The sequence below is a fragment of the Acartia tonsa genome, chromosome 2, assembly GCF_053477335.1.
Source record: "Acartia tonsa isolate MP-2025a chromosome 2, ASM5347733v1, whole genome shotgun sequence".
In the NCBI taxonomy this organism is placed as follows: Eukaryota; Metazoa; Arthropoda; class Copepoda; order Calanoida; family Acartiidae; genus Acartia; species Acartia tonsa.
In genome coordinates, this window is record NC_137261.1 from 20,077,161 (window position 1) to 20,102,773 (window position 25,613).

General features: G+C 32.5%; 2 protein-coding genes across 4 annotated transcripts in view; one reads left to right on the forward strand and one right to left on the reverse strand.

Moving 5' to 3' along the window:
- The window catches only part of LOC145306503 (18S rRNA aminocarboxypropyltransferase), a 210,210-nt gene that overhangs the window by 27,325 nt on the left and 157,272 nt on the right, over positions 1–25,613 (reverse strand). The gene's annotated exons all lie outside the window — the stretch shown is intronic.
- LOC145306367 (uncharacterized) overlaps positions 1–25,613 on the forward strand; it is a 57,696-nt gene that overhangs the window by 14,627 nt on the left and 17,456 nt on the right. For all 3 annotated transcript variants that reach the window (XM_080148461.1, XM_080148474.1, XM_080148469.1), the window contains exons 9-19: positions 7,874–7,935; positions 9,231–9,311; positions 10,331–10,436; positions 11,041–11,133; positions 12,614–12,730; positions 20,683–20,762; positions 21,370–21,466; positions 21,736–21,872; positions 22,239–22,358; positions 24,263–24,369; positions 24,668–24,842. In XM_080148461.1, coding sequence (XP_080004587.1) covers positions 7,874–7,935; positions 9,231–9,311; positions 10,331–10,436; positions 11,041–11,133; positions 12,614–12,730; positions 20,683–20,762; positions 21,370–21,466; positions 21,736–21,872; positions 22,239–22,358; positions 24,263–24,369; positions 24,668–24,842 — 1,175 coding nt within the window. The remainder of the gene's footprint in view (positions 1–7,873; positions 7,936–9,230; positions 9,312–10,330; positions 10,437–11,040; positions 11,134–12,613; positions 12,731–20,682; positions 20,763–21,369; positions 21,467–21,735; positions 21,873–22,238; positions 22,359–24,262; positions 24,370–24,667; positions 24,843–25,613) is intronic.

Here is a 25,613-nt window from a genome sequence, read left to right on the forward strand (position 1 = left end):
ATTAAACTTCAAACATTCAATAATTGTTTCAGCTTTAACATCTTCAATAGCAAACAACCACACATATCTAGTACAACTGTCAACTACTATTAAAATATGCTTACAAATGACTCCATTATATTCACACTCATTCAAAGGACCTATAGCATCTATGGCCAACTCTGCCATAGCCTCCCCAGCCAAAGGAGAAAACTCTATATTATGATTATGTTTTGGTTTTTTACGTCTATTCAAACAAATAACACAATTTGCAACTGCCGCCACTACATATTTAGACACATAGGGAAAAATGAAGTGACGGTTAATCCTGCTCAAAGTCTCCAAATAACCCCTATGTCCCGCTGTAACATCTGCATGAGCTAACAAAAAAACTTTATTGTACATTCCAATAGGTACCACTACCCGTTCTATAAATTGAAATTCCTTCTGGAGCCGCATAGGTGAAGTCAAAATAATTAAACCATCTTTAAAACTCAAATGTTCGAAAAACCTTAATATTTGTTTACCACGATAAGGCATTTGAGACAATTCTCTGGACGTGGGTTTGACATTATTTACAATAAATTTCCTCACCTCAACTAGAACAGGATCCTTCTCCAGACTACGACTGAATTCTCTCGCCTTCAATCTGGACGCTATTTGACTGGCCGTCTCTGCTCCAATTCCTGCAATAAGACATAATTTAGGATCTTCTAATTGATATACAGTATCCAATATTAACTCTCCTTGTTCGTCCGTCGATAATCTAGATATCCTATCTTTACTATCCTCTAATGCAGTACGTGACAATATATCAACATTAGTATGCATCTTGCCCTGCCTATGTACAACCTCATAACTGAAGGTGGATAAAAAATTTATCCACCTTATGGTGAGGCCAACAAAATATCCGTTCTGTCTCCAAGTAGATAAATGTTTCAGTGCAGCTGAATCAGTCCTCACTATAAATTTCTTGTGTCTCAAATAACATTCAAATCTTTCAACAGCATTTACTAATGCACATAATTCTCCTTTATGCGCTGCATAATTGGCTTCATGAGTTGAACAAACACGTGACCAACACGATATCATTTTCTCTTGACCATTTTGTTTTTGACTTAACACTGCAGACATAGCTGTAGATGACCAATCTGTATCCAACACAAATGGTTCAGCCTCCATCCTCCAATCTGGAAATGATTTACTTATCTCTTCACAGAACAAATCTCTAGTCTTTGTAAAAGCTTCCATACTTTCATCATCCCACTCTATTTTACTACTGTTTCTGAATTTGTTCAATGGTGCCGTAATATCAGAAAAAGTCTTGAAATATGAACCATAATAATTTATGAAACCAGTAAATCTTTGAATATCTTTACCTGTTTCAGGTACTGGCCAATTCTTAATTTTTTCAATATATGCTTTGTCCATGAATATGCCTTCTGCATTTATAATATGGCCCAGAAATTTCACTTCCTCTGCAAACAATGTACATTTTCCAAGATTAATCTTGAGGCCTGCTTCACAGAATGTTCGTAGTAGTGTATTCAGATGCTCCAGATGTTCCTCCACATTCATACTATACACCAGAACATCGTCCAAATAAACTAGACAAAATGCTCTTAGTTCAGGACTCAAATCCATTACTCTATCCATCAATTTTACAAACGCACTTGGAGCATTGGTTAATCCGAACGATAGCCTCTTGAAGCAATACTGCCGTCCATTAGAACAAAATGCTGTATATTTCCTGACAGATTCCTTCAAGTGCATTGAATTATACGCCGAAGTAAGGTCAATAGACGTAAAAATCTTCTTTCCTCCAAGTTTGTCAAATAGCTCACCAATGTTAGGCAAAGGGTAACATATCTTCCCAGTTATTTCATTTAACGAGCGGTAGTCCAGGACAAACCTGACTTTCACCTCGTTAGTGTTTCCCACTTTCTTCTTAACAGCAAAGATTCCAGAATTAAACGGTGAATTACATTCTTCTATCACATCTGTTTCCAACCATAAATCAATCTGTTCTTTTAGTTTCTCTGCATGATGAGGATTAAGTCTAATCATTCTATTTTTGAAAGGTTGAGCTCCAGGAACTAACTGAATGTCATACTCCTCCAAAGTACAAGATCCAATATCCGTAGGGTCAATCGATAACGCCTTAAAATTCTTTAAAAACAAACCAACTATTCTACCTTTCAAAGAGACATTATCTTTTAAAAACGGAACTTTATCCAACTTCAATTTATCTTTAATAAAACGAATCTTCTTTAATGTTGTTGACACATCTTCTTTAACTCTATTCTCTTGCAACATCGCTATCTTCTCTGCTAAAAACAAAATTTCCAACCAAAGTACCAGCAGGAACAGATTTCTTAACAGTTTCAAAATTCGTAATTTTAGTCATAATCTTACCGTTTTTTCCCACCTCCGTAATTCCTTCATTTATCAACAAGTTATTCCGGCTACAGTAACCTTGTCTAGGAGCTATATAACACAACTGTCCTTCAGACATATTTCCCTTAGTTGAAACTTCTACCACCACTGTACTTAAGGCTGGAATATCTATTCGATTTTTCAATGAACATATCCATTTTTGGTCTTGTAACTCAGCTACATTAATCTCAGGTTTCTTAGTTCTTGCCTTCTCTAGTTTCTCCAGAACCGTATGAACCAAATTCTTCACTACAATCTTTCGTTTAGCTACCAAATTCACACTGATTCCATGCATCTCAATTCTGTTGCCATCTTTGGCAAATATCGTCTTCACGTGATTTTTGTTCAGCCAATGACTGCCTAGATTCATAGGTACAGTCATGCCAGAAATCACAAAGCAATCTTCTTGAAAACTGTGGCCTCCAATCTGAAATTCAACATTCCGAACAACACCATCAATCTTGATGCTGGAACCCTGCACGCCTGTTGCTTTCGAATCCGTCTCTTCAATTATACAATCAAGCTTTCTAGCCAACACTTGAGATATCAGGCAGCCTCTTGCATTTCCGCTGTCAATTAAGGTCAGGATTTCCATGCCACCAATCTTCGTTGGAACGTAGACTTCAGCCGCTCCAGCCGCCATCTCAGAATCTTCATGAAACTTATAAAACAGCTATCTAACCAACACCAGCAGTTATGAGGTTGTAACTATCCAATTTTTTATCAAATAACTATCTATCTGTTTACAACAAATAACAGAATAACGGAATAAAACAAATCACTCACCGACAAAATTTCCTCCACCAACAGAAACGTCCAAAATATCTCTTAATCCACAATCAACAAACTTCTCTCCGACCAATCTAAAATATTACAAACAATTTTAGATGCCAATTAATAGATAAATCACTTTAAATAAGAATTAATATCGGTATTAATATATATATAAATAATTGTTTACAAGACCAACTTTCGAGCAGCAATATATATAATAGTAATCAAATATTAACAGCATAAAACAAAATTTTAACAACTCACCATCAAATAAATAATGATAACAGTATCTCTCAACCACCACAAATACTCTTCTCGGCCAATCTAAAATAAAATACAATTATTTTAGATGCCATATTTAAATGTTTTCACTGAACAAATAAACTTGCAACACATTCAATAAAAGAAATTGTATTAAGAAATATAACATGAATCAAATATTATCAATCACCAAGCAACTAAATTAATCTTTCTAAATACCATAAATTCAATTTTTTTTGTAATTCAATAAAATATTACCTAATAAAACTATTATTATCAGGTTAATAACTGATCTCCTGCACACTACTTTGATGTATGAAAGTTTTGAAAGTTGAAATCCAACTAACTATATATCTCCATACCTGAGAGCACCTTCTTGCGCAGCTCTGCTTCTGTGCGCAGCTCAACTTTCAAAACGCCCCCTCCCTTCCTTCATAAAGAGAGAGACTACTCCACGATTTTATCTAATGCATTTTAACAATTTTGCTTCATGAAATTCTAAGCTTCATAAAAAATTTTGCTGAATCAACATTACTAAATCGCAATATAATTGTTTTAAAATTAAATACTTAAAACCACAATAACTGACTCAACTTTTAAAACAATTTTCCACATTTCATCAAAATTTAATACTTTTCAAATATCTAATTTCACATTTTTATCAAATTTAATTCAATTTTAAATTCAAATTAATATTCTTTCAATAGCAATTTTACAAAATTGTATTCCTAATTTGTTTTTTCCATTTTCACTTTTTTATTATTCTTATCTCTGTTAGACTCCACAACAGTCTGAAACAAAAATGAAGTTTTCTAATTTCAACAAAACATAATCAAAAACTAAATTAATTATTTTGATTTCTTATTATAACATAATCTCATAATTTCACATACGGTTATAAACAATATGTTATATTTTCATAATTCAATTAAACCATCAAAATAAATTGTCACAATATTAGAGTTGCTTCGTTTACTCTCTATCATTAATTTTGTTTTGTTGTTGTTTATTTACAATGCGCATAAATCAAAACAATGCCGCGTAACAAATAGAAAATGGAATAAGGTTTTAATGATCATAATACATACAAAGCATTAATACCATAAAATGTCATCTATTATAGCATTATTCCATGCCTCGACTTCCGCTACAAGATCATCTTCATAATCGCGTGCCCCTAAACCATCGACATACGCCACTTCCTTCGTATCTTCCCCTTCTTTCACCTCTCCATCAATTTCACCAACCAATTTCTTTTTGTCAATACTATTTTCATTCTTTTTAAAACTCTTTTGCCCCGTCTTATAAGGAACAAAAGGCTTGTTTCCCCACCGCAAAAAGTATTTTCCTTTAGGATTAGGCAACTTTTTATCTCTAATATCAAAGCAATCGCTCATCATGTGACCTTTTTTGTTGCAATAATAACAAATAAAACCACCTTGAATTGCGCCAATTAAAGGAATAAGTTCAGCTGGTCCGCCAAATTCATCAGCTAAATCAATTTCACATTGATTTATTTCGTATGACAAATTATCTTCATCACTAACCTGATCAATAGTTACAGGATTTGACTTGGAACCAACGCCACCAACCATCGTTTTAGCCAAAGCCATCTGGTTTGTTGTACATCCTCTAGCCATTGACCCTGAAATTTGGTTAAATTGTAGCCCTTTAACAATCAGTTGTGCTTTAACTATTAACTCTGTCCGAAACTTCGTTATCATTCGCACTTGTCCGTCACGCTCCAAATCCAACGAAAATTGACGCATCTGATTAGCCAAAAGTGGAGATAAGATCACATTACACACTTGAGAATAGAAATCCATAAACATATCATCAGTTGGTTTCGGATACGCACGTTTCCAGAATGATAATATCTTATCAAAAAATGCATCAATCTTATCATTCTCATGTTGCTTAACACACAAATACGCATCTTTACACACGTTTTTCATGTCGGGTGGTAAAAATGTCTCTCGCATCTTACACAAGTACCCCTTTAATGTTAATCGTCTATTCTCCATATCAGCAGGTTTTAGTGTATAACCACAAGCGGTTCTTACACCCACACACTTATCAAACAAAATTTCCTTACACACTTGATGATTAGTCATATGATAGCGTCTAGTAGTCATCCAAAACCTCTCCAAATAATCATCAAAGAAAATCACATCATCGTCTACCAAAAATTCAGGCGCATTTTTTCTGAACTGATCATCAAGCTTAGCACACGTTTCATTGTACCTATGAACATTCTCCTCCCCCTGCGAAACATACAAAGATCTATCTGGTACATAAACAAGAGATTTACACCAACTAACCTGCGATTCACTCAGTCCAGCCTCAAAGAAATTGAGCGTATTAAAATCCTCCGCTTTAACCTCAGAAAGGGCTGGCCACCACATGAGAACTCCATTGTAGATATTATCCACAGCATCAACCCTAGACAACTCCCAAAGTTTTATGATCTTATCTTCATGATCTTGCATTCCACCAAAAATAGTTCGAGAACCACTAGCAAACAATTTAGGCTTCTCCTCTGATCCTCCAGATCCTCCAGATCCTCCAGCCGTCCTCTGCCACGGCATAGAGTTATTCAAACCATTCTGCTGGTTATTCAAACCATCCTGCTGGTTATTCAAACCATTCTGCTGGTCATTCAAACTATTCTGCTGAGCAATCTTTTCCAGAATTCGCTGCTGGCCAGTCATAAACTCATCCACAACTGTCACATTCTCGGTTTTGATATCATTATCAACACTAGGCACCACCACCTTATCAAGACGATCTTCTAAATCGTCCATCCGAGTAGCCAGTCCAGTAACCGCAGCACTATTAGTATCAACCTTATCCGTCAACTCCTGAACTTTCGCCTCCAGCGGCGCCATTCGTCCAGTCAGATTAACCAGCATATCCCCATTGGAATGAATATCACCCTGCAACGAGACCATAAATTCGAGCATATACTCCTCCTTCTCCACCGGTGACAACTTCCTGTAATAATCAATGTCCACCTTCATGGCGTCCAAAAATTCCTGAACAAAACTAAAGCAAAGAAATAATACAATTAAAAGAAAATCTGAGCCGTAGGTTCGTACTACACTACTGCGCCAAAATGACGTGTAGCAATAGTAAGAATAAACAGCTAAATATTCTAATAAAGTGTATTAATTCAAGACAAGTTAAACATACAATAATAATATTAATTATAATAGCAAGTATTCACTTTTATGTTCGTGCCGAGTTGCAGAGCAATGACTTGCTCCGAAACGGTTGACACAAGAACTAAAAGCTAATTTACAAAATACATACATTGCTCTCAAATCAGGAAGAAAGGGACTATACATCACAGGATAAAGGAGTTGTTAAATAAAGATGACTTAAAAATACTTTTATTTAAGCAATTAAATTTGCTAAATTTCATGTGTTCTAAAAAAATTTGTAGTTCTAACTGGTTTTGGTCCAGCAGAAATTCAAATTTGGAGATTAATTATAATATTGCAAAAACATTATATACGCATCAGAGAGAGAGAGAGAAATATACGTTTAAGAGAGAATATAATTTAAGTAATTATGCTTATATTCTTATACAAACTTTAAATGAAGATAGCTAGACCTAGAATAAAGGTATTAACACAAAATCAAAAGTGTTTTGAAAATTATGTTATTGTTGTTTATATCTGTAAAAAAAAATATTTGAAAACATGCCTTATAAGTGTCCTATTTTACTTATACTGGACCTACCTAAAAATGCCGGGACTCGAAATGGGTGCACCTGACGCTATATTCTTGTTCACAAACATTGTTTGCATTGAAGAAATATTTACATAGACGTTGATTTTGTTAAAATATTCCTATCCTAACTAAAGTTATGAAGTTTTATAGATTTTTTAAAAATAGGGTAGCTTCGCTCCTCCAAAACAGCAAGACGTTCTTACCAAATGCACATTAGAAGTTAACAGAGGCAAAATTTAAGTTATTTCCGAGTTAAAGCAAAAGAAATTACATCATTTCTTCAAATACAAGCTTATTTATTGAAGTTTACTTTTGTCTACTCTAAATGTCCCGTTTTTTGGCAAAAGATCCCACTGTGCATTGTTTGTATTTATGACTTTAAAATAATTCGATAACCTTGTGTCTACCTCTGTAGTATAGTTTCAAGTACTTTGTTTGTTTAAAACCAAATTTTCAAACCTTTTACTCGTACAAAGTATTTGAAATATCATAGATAGGCCCCAGGTTGTGTCGAGTTATTGGTAAAGCATACCAAGACGCTTCCATAGAGACCTTAACTTCGAGTATAGCACATACATAGCCCATCTGAGGTCAAATCTTATTAAGGTAATACCTTTTTTGGAAAAACTTCGTCTTCTTACATGGCCATAAAACCTTTTATTTATAGGTTTAATTAAATTGTTTTTAGGAGAATATGGATAGCAGTAGCTCAAGAAAGCGTAAGATGTGTCAAGGAGGAACAGACAAAAGGTCAGGGCAATGGCAAATAACTAAAAATTTACAAGTACTACATATAAGATACGTGACGATGAAAAATGCATCAAGAAAATCATTAAGCAAATATTAAATAAACAAGAATGACAACATTCATAAAATCTCAACAAATGAAACATTTAAACAAACAATCATTTACTATTAAAGAGCAGCAGCACTTGGAAATAATATTTCTATAAAGTCTAAAAATAATCTTTTTTTAAAATTTGCTTTATATTACTTGAATATCTATTTTTTTTACCTGTTAATTAACATATATATTATTCAATATTTATCGCATCTTATTATAGACAACTTTCCGCTGATATTAAAAGGAAAAATTATACGATTAAAACCAGTTTTGTTAGCCCCAAAGGGCCGAAGGCCTGTTTTATGAAAACTGGCATTAATCTTATTATTTTTTATTTTAATATTCGTGGGAAATTGTCTGTAATACGATGCTATGCATGATTTTACAGTAAGACTGAGAATCTTTCAATCCACCGGATATTAATCGGTTTCGAAGCCATGCTGAAAAACCATTTACAATCAGGGTTGGCAGACAAAAAACCCACCCGGGTTTTTTGCCCTTTAACCCACCTTAAAAAAACCATGGGGTTTTGGGTTTTGGGGGTTTTATTAAAAAAAAGTAAAATTGTTTCAAAAATAAGTTTATTTTTCATTGGTTATATAAAAAAAATGTTTTTCATTGACCCCTGTATTTAACAAGGAATAGACTGCTGCTATTACTACTTGTGCCTGATTTTACCATTGGCATGGGCTAAGGAAGAGATATACAAGCAAGAAAACAATTTTAGGATCTTTAGATTTTTGCATTTTTTCTGTTTTTCCTGTATATAGCAGCCAACTTTTCATCTTTCTTATGTCCTAGCCTGTTTCTAAATATTAAAAGAATGGACCTAATTGGTTCATGGCGCAGTGGTTTTCTTTGTGCTTTTATAGTAACTATTAATAGGTTATTTTAGGTTAGGTTAGTTAAGGGGTAATGATTGCCCCGCAGGGGTAGAAATAAGAGAAAAACTACTGTGAAAATACTATGAAACTCGCTGCGCCATAGAAAGAATCGTCTATTATATATTATATATTATATTTAATATATTATTCAAGCTTTTACAGTATAAAACCTATAAAAACCCAAAATACCCCAGAAACCCCAAGAAACCCCTAAAACCCGGGTAAAACCCCTATTTTCCACGACCCCGGGGTATTTTTAAAAAAACCCGGGTTTTGCACAGCCCTGTTTACAATTCAATTTTTTGCCTTGATGAAAGGTTAAAACTGGACCCGGGTAGCAGTAATCCATCAGCAGCTATGGCAAGACTAAAGGAAATACAAAAAGAGAAGATTCTCAAGTAAGTAATACAACATGTAGAGCATCCGCTCATCGTCGGGGAGGTGATGGGATCGAGTCTCGGCTCAACACCCCGTCAAAACTAAAGACGATCCTACTGATGTTACGTCAGATGCGTGACATTAATAGTATAAGGAATGCCTTGGCTTGAAAGAGTTTTTATGCACTACTTCAGTAATTCTTAAACCTAAAAGTGCAATTTAATCAATGACAGTGTTGAAAAAACTTATAACATGTTCTATAGTTTTTGATCACTAATTTTATATACATTTATCTGATATGTATATCAAAATCAAAAAGAACTATTTTTTTAGATTTTCATACTTTGCAAAAATGTCTTGGTTACTTTTTGCACTATATTGACTCTAAAAAGGATTCTATATCTGATTTTTTCATTAAGGATGATTTTATGCCAATTATTGTGTTTACATCAAGAAAAAACATATTTTTTGTTCCTATACCTTTTTTTATCATAAAATGTGAGAAACTGCTTGTTACATATATAAGGTGAAAAATACAACACTAAAGAAATTTTTTTTGCCTTAATTATGTTCTAAACTCAAGATAAACACATTTCATAAAAAGATTTTTTTCTAAATCTGTCATTTAAGGAATGAAATTAATTTCGCAAATTAACATTGCAGATTTTTGCAAATAACTTGCAAATATGATTTCTGCGGATTTTCTAATTTACATAGGCGTTTTCTATGTATATTCCTCTTTCCAAAAATACCTCACTTGTCAAGATTGGATAAAAAAATCTTTGTGGTCAAGATTCCATAACTGTGCTACTTTTCCATTTATTTATATTTGTTGTTAAATGCTTTGCTTAGTCTTAAATGATTACATTTTTTGTATCATTTAGATTTTTTATGAAAGCAATAGATAATAAACAAAAGATAACCGATAAATATTTTTGTTTTATTTTTAAAATGAAATTTATGCATAATCTTTTGTTTACAGACAGGCTAAAAAACTTGTTTGGTGTAACTAGTTATATTGTATAATTTTCTTGTTTAGGAAAATAGAGAATGAAAGAATAGAACGAGAAAAGTTTGAAAAGTTGATGCAACAAGAAAAATTAGAAAGAGAGAAAGTAGAAAAGAAAATGGAAGAAGAAAGACAGGTTAACAAGATAAATTAAGACATTTCCATAGATTTTCTCTTTGGATTTATTTGTTGATGATGCAATGGCCCGTAAACAGGAACAGTTAGTTGTCTGTAGGAAGTTGACTTAAGCCATTTACTTTAAGCATTTGCTTAATTAGTCAGGATCTTCATGCGTCATAATGCCAAGTTTCAATTAATAAAATATTATATTTTTTAAAGCGAAGCTTTCTATAATTATGGTCGATAAAATTTTGTATTCTGACTGCATTCCATTTAATCCATGAGGTTTAAACTTTTTTAAATAATTTTATATTCTTTAATTATCCTATTCATCTTATTTTTAGAATAATGATTCCTAAGACAACAAATACAACTTTTTAAGCGAAGCTTATCTTCAATCAAGTATGTCTTTGAACTGTATCCTGTATTTACTCTTATTTTGTAGCAAATTTATACAGACAACTTTACATACAAACTTACAAATTAACATTCTACGTATAAAGGTTTGACAATATACAAGTATTAATTTTTTATCTTTGTTTTAACGGATGTTATCATCCATGCAAGTAAAATATTAAGTAGGTACTTTTGAACCAGGATTTATGTTGCTGATATTTCAGGAAAGAGAAAGAATACTGAAGCAGATGGAAGAGGAGAGAAAAGAGAGAGCACTACTAACTCTACAACTCAGAGAACAAAAGCTTGCAAACAAGGTGAGCCAAAATTTGATTAATAATCAGATGCAAATCTACTATACAAACTTTGATGGTTGGTATGATTGTATAGCTTTTCTATCTCTTTTCCACAGAAATTACGCTATCCACACTCTTTAACTACTGTTGGCATCTTCTGTATTGCAGTTTACTTTTCTATATTTATACACTTGCTATCTTTTTGTTGTTGCGCTGTTTTAAATAAAATTGTCCTTGTTATCCAACAGATAATTGAATAAGTTTTCTTCCATTGAGTGATATAATACAATTGCAGTATCACAGTTCCTGTAGGTAACCTCTCTTATGGTCAGATATTTACAAGATTTTTATAATAACATAAATAAGTGGTATTTTAAAGCTAGATCATGCACAATGGTTCTCCAATCTTCCTTTGATTGGGCACGTTTTTGGGCATTGCTTTCAGTTCACTTAGGAGTTCCCTCCTCCAGGTTGTTTTTGGTCTACCTGGTTTCCTCTTTCCTATGTGGGGGTTCCAAGTCAAGGCTTGATTGGTTATATCATCATTCATCATGCCCTTTCCTTAGAGTGTGCCCCAACCATCTCCATTTTCTCTGTATTATTGTCAGTTTGATGTCTGACATATCACTGCGCTCTAAAAGCTCAGCATTTGTGATCTTATTTGGCCAAAAGATCTTGTGGATTCTCCTGAGACATTTATTGACATATGTCTGAAGCTTGGAGACCACTGCTGTGTTTAGGAACCAAGCTTCAGTCAGCCCCATACAGCAAAACAGAGAGAACATTTTACTTGAACAGTCTTAACTTGGTCTTTATGGCAGCGTTTCGGAGCCGTTTGATTTTGGTGCGGCTCAGGCTTCAGCTCCGGCTCCAACCTAAAATCAAGAAAACTCGACATATATTTTTCCCCCATAAAAAAAAATATTTTTTATTTTTGACTTTTGAAGGTTTTAAAAGTTAAATTTTTGATAAAAATGGACTTGAAAAACTTAAAAAGGGCATTTGCACATGACAAAACAGAGTTACCAAATTATAATTTATAAAAAATCTCTTTATTTATCTAGTCCGGAGCCGTTTTTTAACGAAAATTACGGCTCAGGCTCCAGCAAAATATGGCGGCTTCAGGGCTTCCGGCTCAGGCTCCGAAACACTGCTTTATGGAGATGTTGGTGGAATTCCAAATTTTGTTTAAGCTGGCAAAAGCTGTCCTAGATTTGTTAATTCTAGCTTTAACATCTGTCAAAGTGTCTCCAGCTACATCAATTTTTAAGCTATGAAATGATAATATGTCTGTGTGAGATAAATTTCCATTTGCTAATCTATTGTTATTTTTTATTGACTGATTGAGAGGGTGTGTCTCTAGATTATCTCTCTATTGATAGAGTAAAATATATTTGAAAAACATCCTTTTATTTAAATGAATATCAATGGTCTGTAAGTCCAAACTTTGATAAGCAACGGGGGCTGACATCATATTACTACTATTATTTTATAATTTTAGACTGAAAGAGTTAAATTGGAGTCAGAGATGGAAAAGATGAAGCTGGAGAAAGAGCGAATAGAAGCCGAGCAAAGGAGAGCCATGGAGGAGCTTCAAGCAAAGGAGGAACAAACACGGGTAGGATTTAATTAAACATAACTACACTAGGAAAGTCATTCAAATCTTAATTAAAGTTTAACTTGAAAATTTTAATTCAATATATAGGTATTATTGTATATAGTTTACTGTTGTTTGTCAATTATTATTTTGTCTTCCTTTGATATTTACTTTCTATAAAATGTTGCATTCTTTATGATGCTTAGCCACTTTTTTACATAACAGTCCTTGTTTTCTAATTAAATTTTTAAGAACAAAGGATTAAAGTAAAATATTTAGTGTGTTAAAGAATTCAATTATGGGGCATGAATGTGAGAAATTCCTGTGCACACATCAAAGTAATTCCATCCATTGTTTTATTTTCTTTTGTATCATTTTTTTAAAATCAGTGACACTGAAATATATTCTGCCAAATTAAATAACTACAAAATAAAATATTTCGCAGAACCAAAAAACATTTGTCTCAGTGGTCGAAAAGTTGAAGACAGAATATTGGACTTACTCCACATCATGCTTTAAGTTTCCTCTTTTCTCTCAATTTTCCAATTTAATTTTCATCATATGTGTTCCTTACCCTGTTTTAATTAATTTCTTTTTAACAAAAACAAATTAGAAAAAGAGATAACTACTACTTAATAACATCCATTATCAAGTTTTTAAAAATATTTGACACTTTATTAACTTTTAAGGGCGGAGATTAGTTAATAAAAAACCTTCCTTGGTTTAAGAGGAAGCACCACTTTAAAGGAGAACCATATCGATTCAGAATCAGCGGTTAGCATTACCTGTTGGTACAAATAGACAGACCAAAACTGTAACATTGATATAAAAATGGTCAATCTTAATAACTCCATATTTAATAACCATTAGGAAGATGAATATTATATAAAAATAAATACCTACTAACTTGTAAAATTAACTGAATTAAACAAAATATTGTCTTCTGAAATTTTTTCCTACGCTGAAACGGAATTTCATGTTTTTTAAAGAAAATTATTTTCTAAAATAATTATGCTACTTCCTATTAAGAACCATCGCAAACTGAAAGGTTTTTTTATATCCCATGAGACAAACTAAGATAGAGAGATAAAAAAGTGTACATTATTTTACCAATTGTTCTCTTATCCCTCGAAACTTCCTCTTCATTTTTGTCTAATAGATAAACACTTAGTATTAGAGTGCTAAGTTATGTTCTTGTTTATGTAACAGAATAAACACAGTAGAAAAATCATGAACTTACAAAAATTATCTTTTAACAGGCCTTGGCTTAAGAATAATAAAGCTGTTTTTCATTGTGCAGCATTGCAATGAAGGACATGGTGGGTTTCGGGTTTTTAGGGCTTTTCATCTGACGCCTAACGAGAAAAAAGCTGCTGTTTCCATAAAAAATTGTCTGATTTGTCTCTAAGTGGTATTCTTCATTAACAATTTACTATTCCAAGTTGAAAAGTCCAGAAAAACTTTACAGTACTTAGAGAGGGTAAGATGGCTGGCAAAAAGATGTTATAATATGGTATTATCTTTTTTCCTAGACAAATAGAAATTGGAATAGAGGAATAAGTAAAATAAATCATTATTATATCTTGTTAACATGTCAAATAAATAGTAGTTAAGGAAAATAACATCTGAATTCCAGGCCAAGCAAAATATTTTCCAGTATGGCTTCGCGGAACCAATTAATATCCGCTGGAACAGAACCGGTTCTAAACCATACTGAAAAATCACGTATCGTATCGTATTATATCCAGTTTTTTACGTATGTAAAATACTAAAAATATACAAGCAGAATATTAAATCTAGTTTTGTTAAACCGTGCTTCGGCATCCCGGGTCCAAAAAACTGGTTTTAATTGTACATTTTTAAATCCGCTGAAATCTGTTTAAAATACAATGCGATAAATAACTATTATGTTTTTAAATGTGAAGGATTACTGAAAGGCTAGTGGCATCTCCACTAGTATAAAGGTTTAAGCTGATGGTCTCACTATTATTAAATTTTCCTAAAATCTTTGTCTTTCAGATCTTAGTAATACGTATAGTAAACTGAGAAATTAATACAAGTTTTATAATGATTTCTCTTTTCACAAAGATATTAATGGTTCATGTTTTTTTCCAGATAGTTGGATTAGGTTATTAATTTCAATTTTCCAGTCTCAAAACAAAAAGAAAAGGAAATATAAGATTTTATATGAGTTCAAGATATCTTGAAATGTAAAATTGTAACAAATAAAACGAGGAACTTAACGTTCTCCAAAACGAAGCTCAACATATAAGACTGTTAGCAAAGGAAGATTAACAAATGTAGAGTAACAAAGCAGTTAATACTCAACATTATTTAGATGGAAGTTTGAACAAAAGAGGACTATCCACGAACAAGAGCAAGTGATTCTAAGCATCTTCCAACATTGACCCATAGTATTTTTTTAGTGAATATACTAGGTTTATGTTTAATATTTGCTTTATCGACTAAAAAGTTAGGTTTCACCATGGTTTTATATGAAAAAAACTTTGAAATGTAAAGCAATATCAAATGCGTTGTTGAGTTCAAATGACAAAATAAAGTAACACTGCAGAAAAGCATCAAATGTTGTAAATTGCAAAAGTACATTAATTAAACTGTTTACAAGTTACCAACCCTTTTTCTAAATATACATTTTTAATCACAATAATCTATTTTGTGTCAAAGCTTTTTAACAACAGTTTGAACTCATTAAAACATTCGATGATATTGCACCAAACAATGCTTAACATTTCAAAGTTTTTTTTCATATAAAACCATGGTGAAACCTAACTTCTTAGTCGATAAAGCAAATATTAAACATAAACCTAGTATATTCACTAAAAAAATACTATGGGTCAATGCTGGAAGATGCTTAGAATCACTTGCTCTTGTTCGTGGATAGTCCTATTTTGTATAAATCTATCTTAAAATTACACAATTTCAGGAATCTTAATATTAATAAGCTTATATAATATTGTACATACCAGAATTGTTATTAGTATTTTGTTTTCAGTTTTAAATGCCAATAAGATGCAATAGTCAAAATAATAACTTTGGAATTTGGTGAATCATATGCTATGGAAAAGCAAGTTTTTTTGGGGGGGTTTTTGTTGAAAACTGAAAAATATTTTTTCCTTATACAAATTGCCTCAAGCCAATGAAGAAATTAAGATATTGTTTTCTGTCAATGGTATGTGGGTATAGTTAAGCAATACTTTTGTTCCATCAAACAAACACACTAGCATAAACGTCCAAGGGGGGGGGGTAAAGGGGTGATTACCCCCCCCCCCCAATAAAAAAAAGCTTGGACGCCCCTGCACACTAGGTATATAATATATATTTGGATTATGTTAACTGTCCTTGACATCTATATAATATCTTTTGGAAGAGAAAAGTTACTCTTGAGTCTCTTCAAATTATATCAAATGAAAGATGGCGAGGGCAGATGTGCCATTTATTCAAGCTAAAACCTAAAAGTTAATTCATTAGGAACTCATCAAAAACATATTATAATAATAAGAACTCAAATAATTCGCTTATAGGTCAAGAAATCCTAACACATAAAAGTCTGACAATTTTGCTGGTTCAATTTTCTTTGTAAAATTTAACATCCTTGTTTCTGTTTTACTTAAGGCTTATACCGAGGGACAAGATAAGAGAGTTTATTTTCAATTAATCATTTAGAGTCTACCAGAATTAGGGCTGTTCAAAGTTTTTGCTCTTTTCCACTAGGTAGGTTTTTCGATAAATCATTAATAATAAGGAATAGTCACAAGTTATACTCTTTCATTAATGCTAGTTAAGATTAATTCGTCTTTATTTCAAAGAAAGGTTGTTTTTTTTCACTAAACATTGTTCTTTTTTTGATTATCATAAATTCGGACATTTTGTTAAACAATTTGAAACCTAAGGATTATCTCTTTAGTTTCTTCACAACCCTACTCCGCCAATTTACTATTATTTAATTGTGATAATGGCGTGATAATGGAGTTGATTAAATCTCATATATTACTTTATTATCTCTCTGGTGGACTCTGTGGTATACAGGAACCAGGGATAGATATTCTGATAATTTATCTCATTTTATTATATTATTGTTTACTCTTGGTTTTGCTGTATCATTTACATTTCTTACATGTTTATCCAATCAAAAGTAACTTAAAAGTTTTGGTGATTGTGAATAACCTCAATAGAATTGAGACAAGTCTGAAGGAGACAGATTTATTTTGGGGTTTATTTGGTTTAAAGAGAGTAATAATGATTAATTTCTTCTTAATGTCAGGTATATTGCTGGAATTCACATGATAGAAAGTTCATTAGTCTACTCTTTTTAGAGGAATTCTGTCACAATGAATTTTTCTGTCAATGGATTAGCCAATTCTGGTTTAAATTTCATTTCTTATGGCCGGCATCGAACTTATCAAGGGCCTTTTTACATATGGCAAGTATGTTTTGTCGCGGTAAGAGAAAATGCTCAATCTGAAGTATGTTATAAATACCAAAAATGGGTCCACCTTTTCAAAAAAAAGAAACTTTGTTCATTATCATAGGGCATGTTCATCAATTTATTGTCTATTGTCTTATCCATCACAATCCCTGAGTGTATATACATTGTACATACATATATTAGTGGTGAAAGGAACATCTTTCTCTCTCTGATGAAAGATAAGTTCACCAGGAAGTAAGAAAAAGATAAAAGTGTATTGTTCAGAAATATGACTACTTGTTAAAATTATTCGGGACTTATATTTTCATTTTGATCCCTTTACCATTTTATTTCCTGACCAAACTAGTGGCTCAAGTCAAGAGGCAATACATAACTCTTCGTAAATTTCATTTTATATGTTTGTCATGGTAATTTTGCTTCTTTTTGGAATAAGACATATTCCCTGTTGATGAATTGAGGTCCTAGCAGTATGTGTAGAAATATTTTTAACTACCAGCTAATGAGGGTTGTGGTACCCTCCTCCAATAGTTTGAACCTTCCCAAGACCTATAAGAAGCTCCATTAAAAAGGAGAACCAAATCAGTTCAGTGTAGTGGTTAGCAAAATACATTGGTACACACAGATCCTGTTACTTTTATATAAGGATATATTGAGTGTGATTCTTGGACCTCTTGGTCTGAAATGAATTTTAAAATATGTGCATATTTCTTCAATTTTGCAGTCCCCTTACCCCTGATATTTTGTTGATTAATTGTTACAGGGAATAAGACTGGGTTTCATCAGCTCCTCTCTCTCTCCTGAGCTCACACTATTTTACACAATTTGATAAGAAATAGAAAATATAATAAATGATTCTTTTTTGTTAAGATTTTATTAAAGCTGTTGTTATTTTCCAATTACTAGAACTACAGGGTGTTTTTTTTAATAGGACAAAAGTATTGCTTAATATAAACCACTTGCCATTGACAGAAATTAATTGCGCGGCTTGTGTTAATAGTAGAAAAATGTTATGCGTATCGTTAGAATTGTCATAAACTCTAGTTTTTGGGTGTTTAAAAAATATTCCTGTGCTACATTCAGTTTTGGATCTATGTGATAAAATGTCCCAACTTACTTAAAACTTTTCAACCTTTCTCACATTTTCAAACGTAGCTTCTATACTACAAATAGCATGAATATGATACATATATTTCCAAAAACTAGAGTTTATGACAATTCTAACATAATTCAATAAAAGTACCAATGTTTATTAGCCTATGAATATGATAACGTGCTTATAAAACTTTGGATTCCAGTGTAATTTACAGTCCAATTAAATTTTCCCTCTCTCCGGCCATGCCATATATCAGAATATTTTCGATGTTTGTGCTGTGAAATGGAAAATCGATAGTTTTAATAGTATAAGATGAAATATTGGAAATATATGATATGAGGTGGTAAAGTAAACATTAATAACAAGAATGACTATCCAGAAGAATCGAAGTACAAAATCTAAATAAATCTGAAAAGACCAAAGTAGATGCTCATTAATTTCAAAGAAAATCAGAAGCCTATCTCATTAAGTAGGTAGTAAAAATACAAATAGCTTCCTAAGGCCTAAAAATACACAGAAAACACACCGCGTGCGTAAAAGTTACTGTTAGAAAAAGGAGAAAACATTTGTGTAAAAAAATGGAAAGACAAGAGACAATTTTTAAGAGATGCAATGCATGTAAATATTGAAGATGGATCAAGTCTAGCCCTCTACATTATATATCTAAGTTATATGGCATAAAATATCTAAATATTTATCTGTGACCAAAACATACAACTATTTACATTCACTAGGTTTATGTAAACTAGGGATTTATGGATAATCTAATAATCTTTCCAGTATCGTTTCGAAACCGGTGGATAGGAACCGGTTCTCATTCATACGAAAAAACTATGTCTAGCATCGTTTTATATCCAGCTTTCTACGAATATAAAAATGTACAATCATAAGATTAAAACTGGTTTTAATCTTATAATTGTACATCCTATATCCGCGGAAAGCTGTTTATAATACGATGCGAATAATAACTATTCCAGTATCGCTTCGAAACCGATTGATATCCGGTGGATTAGAACCGGATCTTAGCCATTCTAAAAAAATATGTATAGCATCGTATTATATCCAGTTTTCTACGAATATAAAAATGTGCAATCATATGATTAAAACCAGTTTTTTAGCCCCTAGATGCCGAAGGCTGAAAGCTGTTTATGATACAATGCGATAAATAACCATTCAACAAAATTTATTTTCTAACCAAAAACTTTGTGATATTTGTTGATAAACAGTAGTTATATTGCCCAGGGAGAGAGGGCACATTTGGCTGTTTATTACACTAGTCCCCAAAGCTTCATTATACAGTTTTCTTATTCGTTAGCCACACAACTTTGGGGACTTTAATTAAATTTTTATTGGTTGTTATATTGAGTTGAGCGTCTACACGTTTAAATCACTAATTGTAATCTACAGAAGGGGTACATCAATTTATTACCACTTGTCTTATCCCTGTATGTTCCCTCTTTTGAAATGGCTCAAGATTGATTTATCTGTGTTTTATTTATCATTTTATCCATAAGGTAAACATATTTTTTATGATTGTCTTTATTTATTCATAGTGAGGGACAGTGTCTGTCTGGAGTAAGGATAAAGTTAGATATATATTTGTTTAAACAATTGTACAAATTTACAATTAAAAATTCATATATGGCAACATTTAGAGATTTTAGGAAGGAAAATGTATATCCCTTTAAGTTCATTTTTTCTTCAAAATTATTCAAAAGTTTTTGTAGACAATTTTAGGGGGTAAAAGGATAATTAATAGGGTGGATTCCTATTTGTTGGCCGATGGGCCTAACTTCCGGGCCAACAAAGCATGAAATTAGTTCTCTAGAAAATTCAGCTCATTTATATTTAGATTTTATGTAACAATATAATTCATACTTTTTTCTAAGACGTGAAAGAGAAAAATAAATTACATTTTATCCAACAATTTTGAAGTGTTCTGATTGATAAAAATTTCCCTTCATCCACAAAACAAGGATGACAACATCTTTAAGTAGCAAAGCACTAAAGACTCATTAAAGGACAAACTAAAGACTCATTAAAGACTCATTAAAGGACAAAATGAATTATAAAGAAGATGTTCAGCTGATTAATAATGTTGTAAATCACGAAACCTTCTGAACTAATAATAAAATAATATTTGTAATGCCTTTTTTTTGCATGAACTTCAGACTGACGGATGACAAAGTGAATCATACACTCTATGCTCATTGATACAGGGAATCCTCACTAAAAATTTCAGCCGTCTATCTTCAATAGCGGCCGTGAAAATCGCATTTCAACACAGTGTTACGGACGGACTGACGCACATACAAAGTGGAATATAGAGTAGCATCATACTAAAAAGGAAAATTTGACAGGAAGAAATATAAAAAAAACACACATTGGCGGTACATTAAAGTTAATGAAAATATGATTAATAATTTTGTTCAGGAGGAAATGAGAAGAAAAGAGGAAGAAAACAAAGAAAAACAGGAATTAATATTCAAACAGATTCAAGAGGAAAAAGAGAAGTAAGTTATATTTTTTTATTTGTTATACCAACTAAAAGTGCACTACACTGAAACGTTTTGATCGTAAGGAAAAAGAATAATAAGTTGCATCCCTATTTTTCTATTCAGCAGATTTATATCCTACTGTTAAAACCAGTTTTAATTCACACGTATGTCAGAAAACATATTGTAGCATAGAATACAAAGATGTTATTGACAAACTTTAAAAAAACGTATGTGCTTTCACTAAAAGTGTCTAACGAGCACAGAACTGCCCTCCTTCTACAACTCAATTGAAAGAAAAATTAAAATATTGTGGAGGGGGGAGTTATTTTCTATATGCCTAATCCTTGCGGGGTGCCCGAACCCGTAACCCTGTAGGAGTTCTTAACTTGTACTCAAGATAAGCTAGCCTATTACACTACCAACTATGTGGATTTATTTCAAAATTAGGGGTTGGGAGTCTGTGCTACAGACAATTTTTCACAAATTTTATAACATGCATGCCAGCCCGGGCTTCGGCCCTAGGGGTAAAAAAACTGGTGTTAATCTTGCAATTTTTCTTAATTTGATCTTTGCGAGAAGCTGTCTACAATACGATGAGATAAATGAATATTTCTTGATTTAGAGCATCCAGCACAGCAGAAGAAAGGGAGAAGAAAATTGCTGAGCTTGTGATGGCCATGGCGGCTGCCAAAGAAGAAGCTGCGGCGATTATTCTTCAGGTAAACATGTAAAACTGCTGTAAGAAAGTTGTCAACATTAAAGTATTAGGTGACATGCATACTAGCGGCAATGCCCCTAGAAATATCTAAGGGCATTCAAGATAGGGGGGGGGGGTGGATGGAAGTCGTCTATTTAAAACATTGTGGGGTCGTATTCTTTTTGGAGGGTGGAAGTAACCTTCCTTACAATAGTTATAAAATGAAAAAATAACGGGTACTGAAATAAATGAATCTTGTGCAGAATATGCATCCTTGATATTTTGTTATAGGAAGTAGAGGAGAAGCAAAGGATATCTGAAGAAATGGCTGCAGAAAAACAACGCATAGAAGAAGAAAAAGTCAAGTATGAAAATGAGATGTCAACTCTTAGGGCTGAGAAGGAAAGGATGGAAGAAGAAAATAACAGGTCAGTAAACAAAACTATTTGATCTATGAAAAGAAAAAGATTTTTAAAAAAAGATTGCACACTTTTTTGGCATTTAATAATTTGTTTTTGCTGTTTTACTGTAGATCAGGTTAGGTAAGGGTATATTGGTTGCAGGGAGCCCTGAAGGATTGGCCCTTCCACCTGGCCCCTACCGAAAGGGTTGGCATTAAGAATGAAAAAACTACAATCTTTAATTTATGCAACAAAAAAAAAGAGAATGGTGGTTTATATCCTAATATATCAAGTAGAAATTGCCCCTCGAAAAAAAAAAACCCCTTCACAAATACCTAAACATCTTTACTTTTTCTTTTTAAAATTAAAAATTTATAAAACATATTAATTCAGAAAAGTGGCGGAGGCACTAGCAGCTCAAGCAGTCAAGGATGAAGAGTTGCGAAGGAAAGAGGAAGAAATAGCGGCTAAACAGCAAGAGATTATGGACCAAATTGAAGCTGAAAAAGCAAGGTGATAAATGTGTGTGTTGTAATAACTTTCTAACTTTTGATGTAAGAATTTAAATCTTTTACCTTTCCACTGACTCCAAAGACTAAAATATTTGATTAATTAGTTAAGGGTGCTTGGTTTGTCCAGAATCCAACTCGAAGTATTCAGGTTCTAGATAGCATGCCAAGAATTTGAAGTTTTGATATTAAAAACAGCGTGGCCATATTCTTCAGTATACTGAAAATCTTCAGTATTCTTCAGTATTTGGAAATTGGGGCTTCAGTATTTTCAGTAAATACTGAATATTCAGTATTTGAAAATTTTATTCAGTATTTTTCAGTTTTTGGAAATTTTCATGATTCAGTATTTTCATTATTTCTTAAATTCCAAAAAATTTGGCATAAATAAGATGTTTTTTCAAGTAGTTGATGTCAGATTTTTTTCGGCGCTTCGTGCCTCACTTTACTTTCCTTTAAATTACCCTATAACTTTGTACATTAATTTTGTTTTTTTTATGGTAATCATAGACGTCCAAGGGGGGGGGGGTAAAGGGGCGATTACCCCCCCAAATTTTTTTCATTTCCCCCCCCCCCCGTTTAAAATTTACCCCTAACCAATTTTGGGGGGGTAAATACCCCCACCCCAAAAAAAAATAAAAATCTGTAACAAAAAAAATTTTGCGCGCTTCGCGCGCATTTTTAATACTAAATATTTAATAAAATTTAGATTACCCCCCCCCCCCCCAAAAAAAAAAAATTTTACCCCAGGGGGTAAATTTTGGGGGGAGTAAAAAATTTACCCCTGCCAACAGATTTCAGGGGGGGTAATTAACCCCCCCAAGCAAATTTTACCCCCGGGGTAAAAATTTTGGGTGGGGTAAAAAAATTGCGACGCGCGAATTTTACCCCCCCCTTAAAAAAATTTTACCCCCCCCAAAAAATAAAAAGCTTGGACGTCTATGATGGTAATATACATTTTTTTTTCAATTTCATCTCAAATATAAATTTTTTAGATATTTGAGATGCTTTTATACAGTATTTTTTTCAGATATTTTTTTTGTCTATTAATAGAATGAATAATCTAAGGTGAGTACTTTGCATGATTATTAAAGGTAAAGTTTTTTAGCATGCTCTTAAATTAACTAAAAAGTATTTAAGTTTTGTAATCATTTAAAATATTTATCAGTCATTTTCTGCTTAATTGGTGCAAGAAAATCTAAGAGGCAAAATTAAAAGGTCTTTAAAATATCCCCCAAATTATAAAGGTATGATATATGAAATTTTGAAATGAGGAATCATATAAAAAAAATACTTATTCAGTATTTGTATTTTTTTGTTCAGTATTTCAGTATTTTTTCTTATTTTAGGATTCAGTATTTTCAGTATTTCCTTTTTTTTCTTCAGTATTTTCAGTATTTTTTCTTATTTTAGGATTCAGTATTTTCAGTATTTCCTTTTTTTTTCTTCAGTATCAGTATTTTTTTGGTTGTGGCCACACTGTAAAAATAAATTAAGGATCTAAATAATGGCTAATAAATTGATGTGCATCCTGAATGATGTTACACAAAATTACCCCTTCTGTAAAGTAGATATCAATTAGTGGTTGAAACGTTTGAAAATTAAACAAAATGAACCAACCAATAGAAATTTAATAAAAGTCCCTTAAATTGTTCAGCTAAGAATAAGAAAACGTTATTATAAAACTTTGAGGAATAGTTAATAAACAGCCCATTGTCCCCTCCATTCCTGAAATACTTTAAGCTTAGTCCTCACAAAAATCGTGAATTCATACGAAATAAATGTCAAGATGGGGTAAAGTGCTTCCAGAGATCACCTTTAGGTCTTCAGGATCAGAACCTGGAGACCTAGAAAAACTACTTAGTCAAATCGTATGCCACCTGTTTACATCATTTAATCCTTATACAGGGCTGCTACATCTGAGGAAGAAAATAAGTTGAAAGAATTTCGGATCAAAGAATTAGAACAAGAGATGAGTAATACGGAAGAAGAGGCAAAGAAAATCAAAGAGCAAGGTAGGCTGAAATATATATTAAAATGTTGTAGTAAGTTTACCCTTCCCCCATATTTAAAATTTTATTGACGGGCGGGAAGGATTTAAAAAAAAAATATTCATCATTCTTTTTATGACTTCATAGAAGAAATCATATTACTTAATAGATTTTTGTGTTTTTTTTGGTACTTTCACCATATGAAAACATAACCCTCCGGACCTCCTTTATTTTCAAATTATTGGGTTTCTGTGCTTGACTTCTTACTTTAAGGGAATTCGCTGTTTTAAAAAAATTGACTAACTTCTAAATGAATTACCAGGCGCCCAAGAAGTATTGGAGAGGATGGGTGACACCCTGGAGCAACAGCTGATCTGTCCAACCTGTCTGGAGCTTCCCATCCACCCTGTCATACTCAACTGCGGCCACTCCTACTGCTGGCTCTGTCTACAACAATGGAAAAAGATGTCATCAAAGTCGCTGTGTCCACAATGTCGGTAGGTTATGCCTTTTTGGAAATTAACTCCTTTTATTCAGGGATATAAAGGGATAAGACAATAATCGATAAATTGATGTAACTCTCTAGTGATACCATAAAAATATCGCTTATGTAGATTACAATTAGTGGCTAAAATGTTTAGACACTCAACTTAATGAACAAATCAAAATCTTATAAAAAGTCTCCAAAGTTGTTAAGCAAAGGAATAAGAAAACGTTACTATAAAACTTAAAAATGTCCCCTGCCTCCCTGCTTTTTATTCGTAGAATAAATGGAAACAAAACTAGGTGGGATGTGTTTGAAATATTTGATTTAACAATAAACTTAAGCTCATCTGTCACGAAATTCATCACATGAAGGACATTGAGCAATTTATTATTCTAGTCCCCAAAGTTTTATGATAAAGTTTTCTTATTCGTTTGCTTAACAGCTTGAGTTTGAGTTGAGTGTCTAAATGTTTCAACCATCAATTTTAATCTACGAAAGGGGTAATTGTGTGTACAATCATTTTGGATGTACATCAATTCACCGGCCATTGTCTTATCCCATTTTTGTAATTATGTGATGCAGCAAATTAATTCCATTTTAAATTGCCAAAAATTTTGATATTTATATGGGGTTAAGCTTGTTTTGTGGTGCAACTAAAGGGCAGTGGATAAGGAGGTAAGAAATAAAGAAAGAAGGTTGTGGGTAAATCAAGACTTATATTTGTTTGTCAAAATACTAGTCCTTTGTCCCTGATTTTTAACCAACCACTCTACTTAATGGA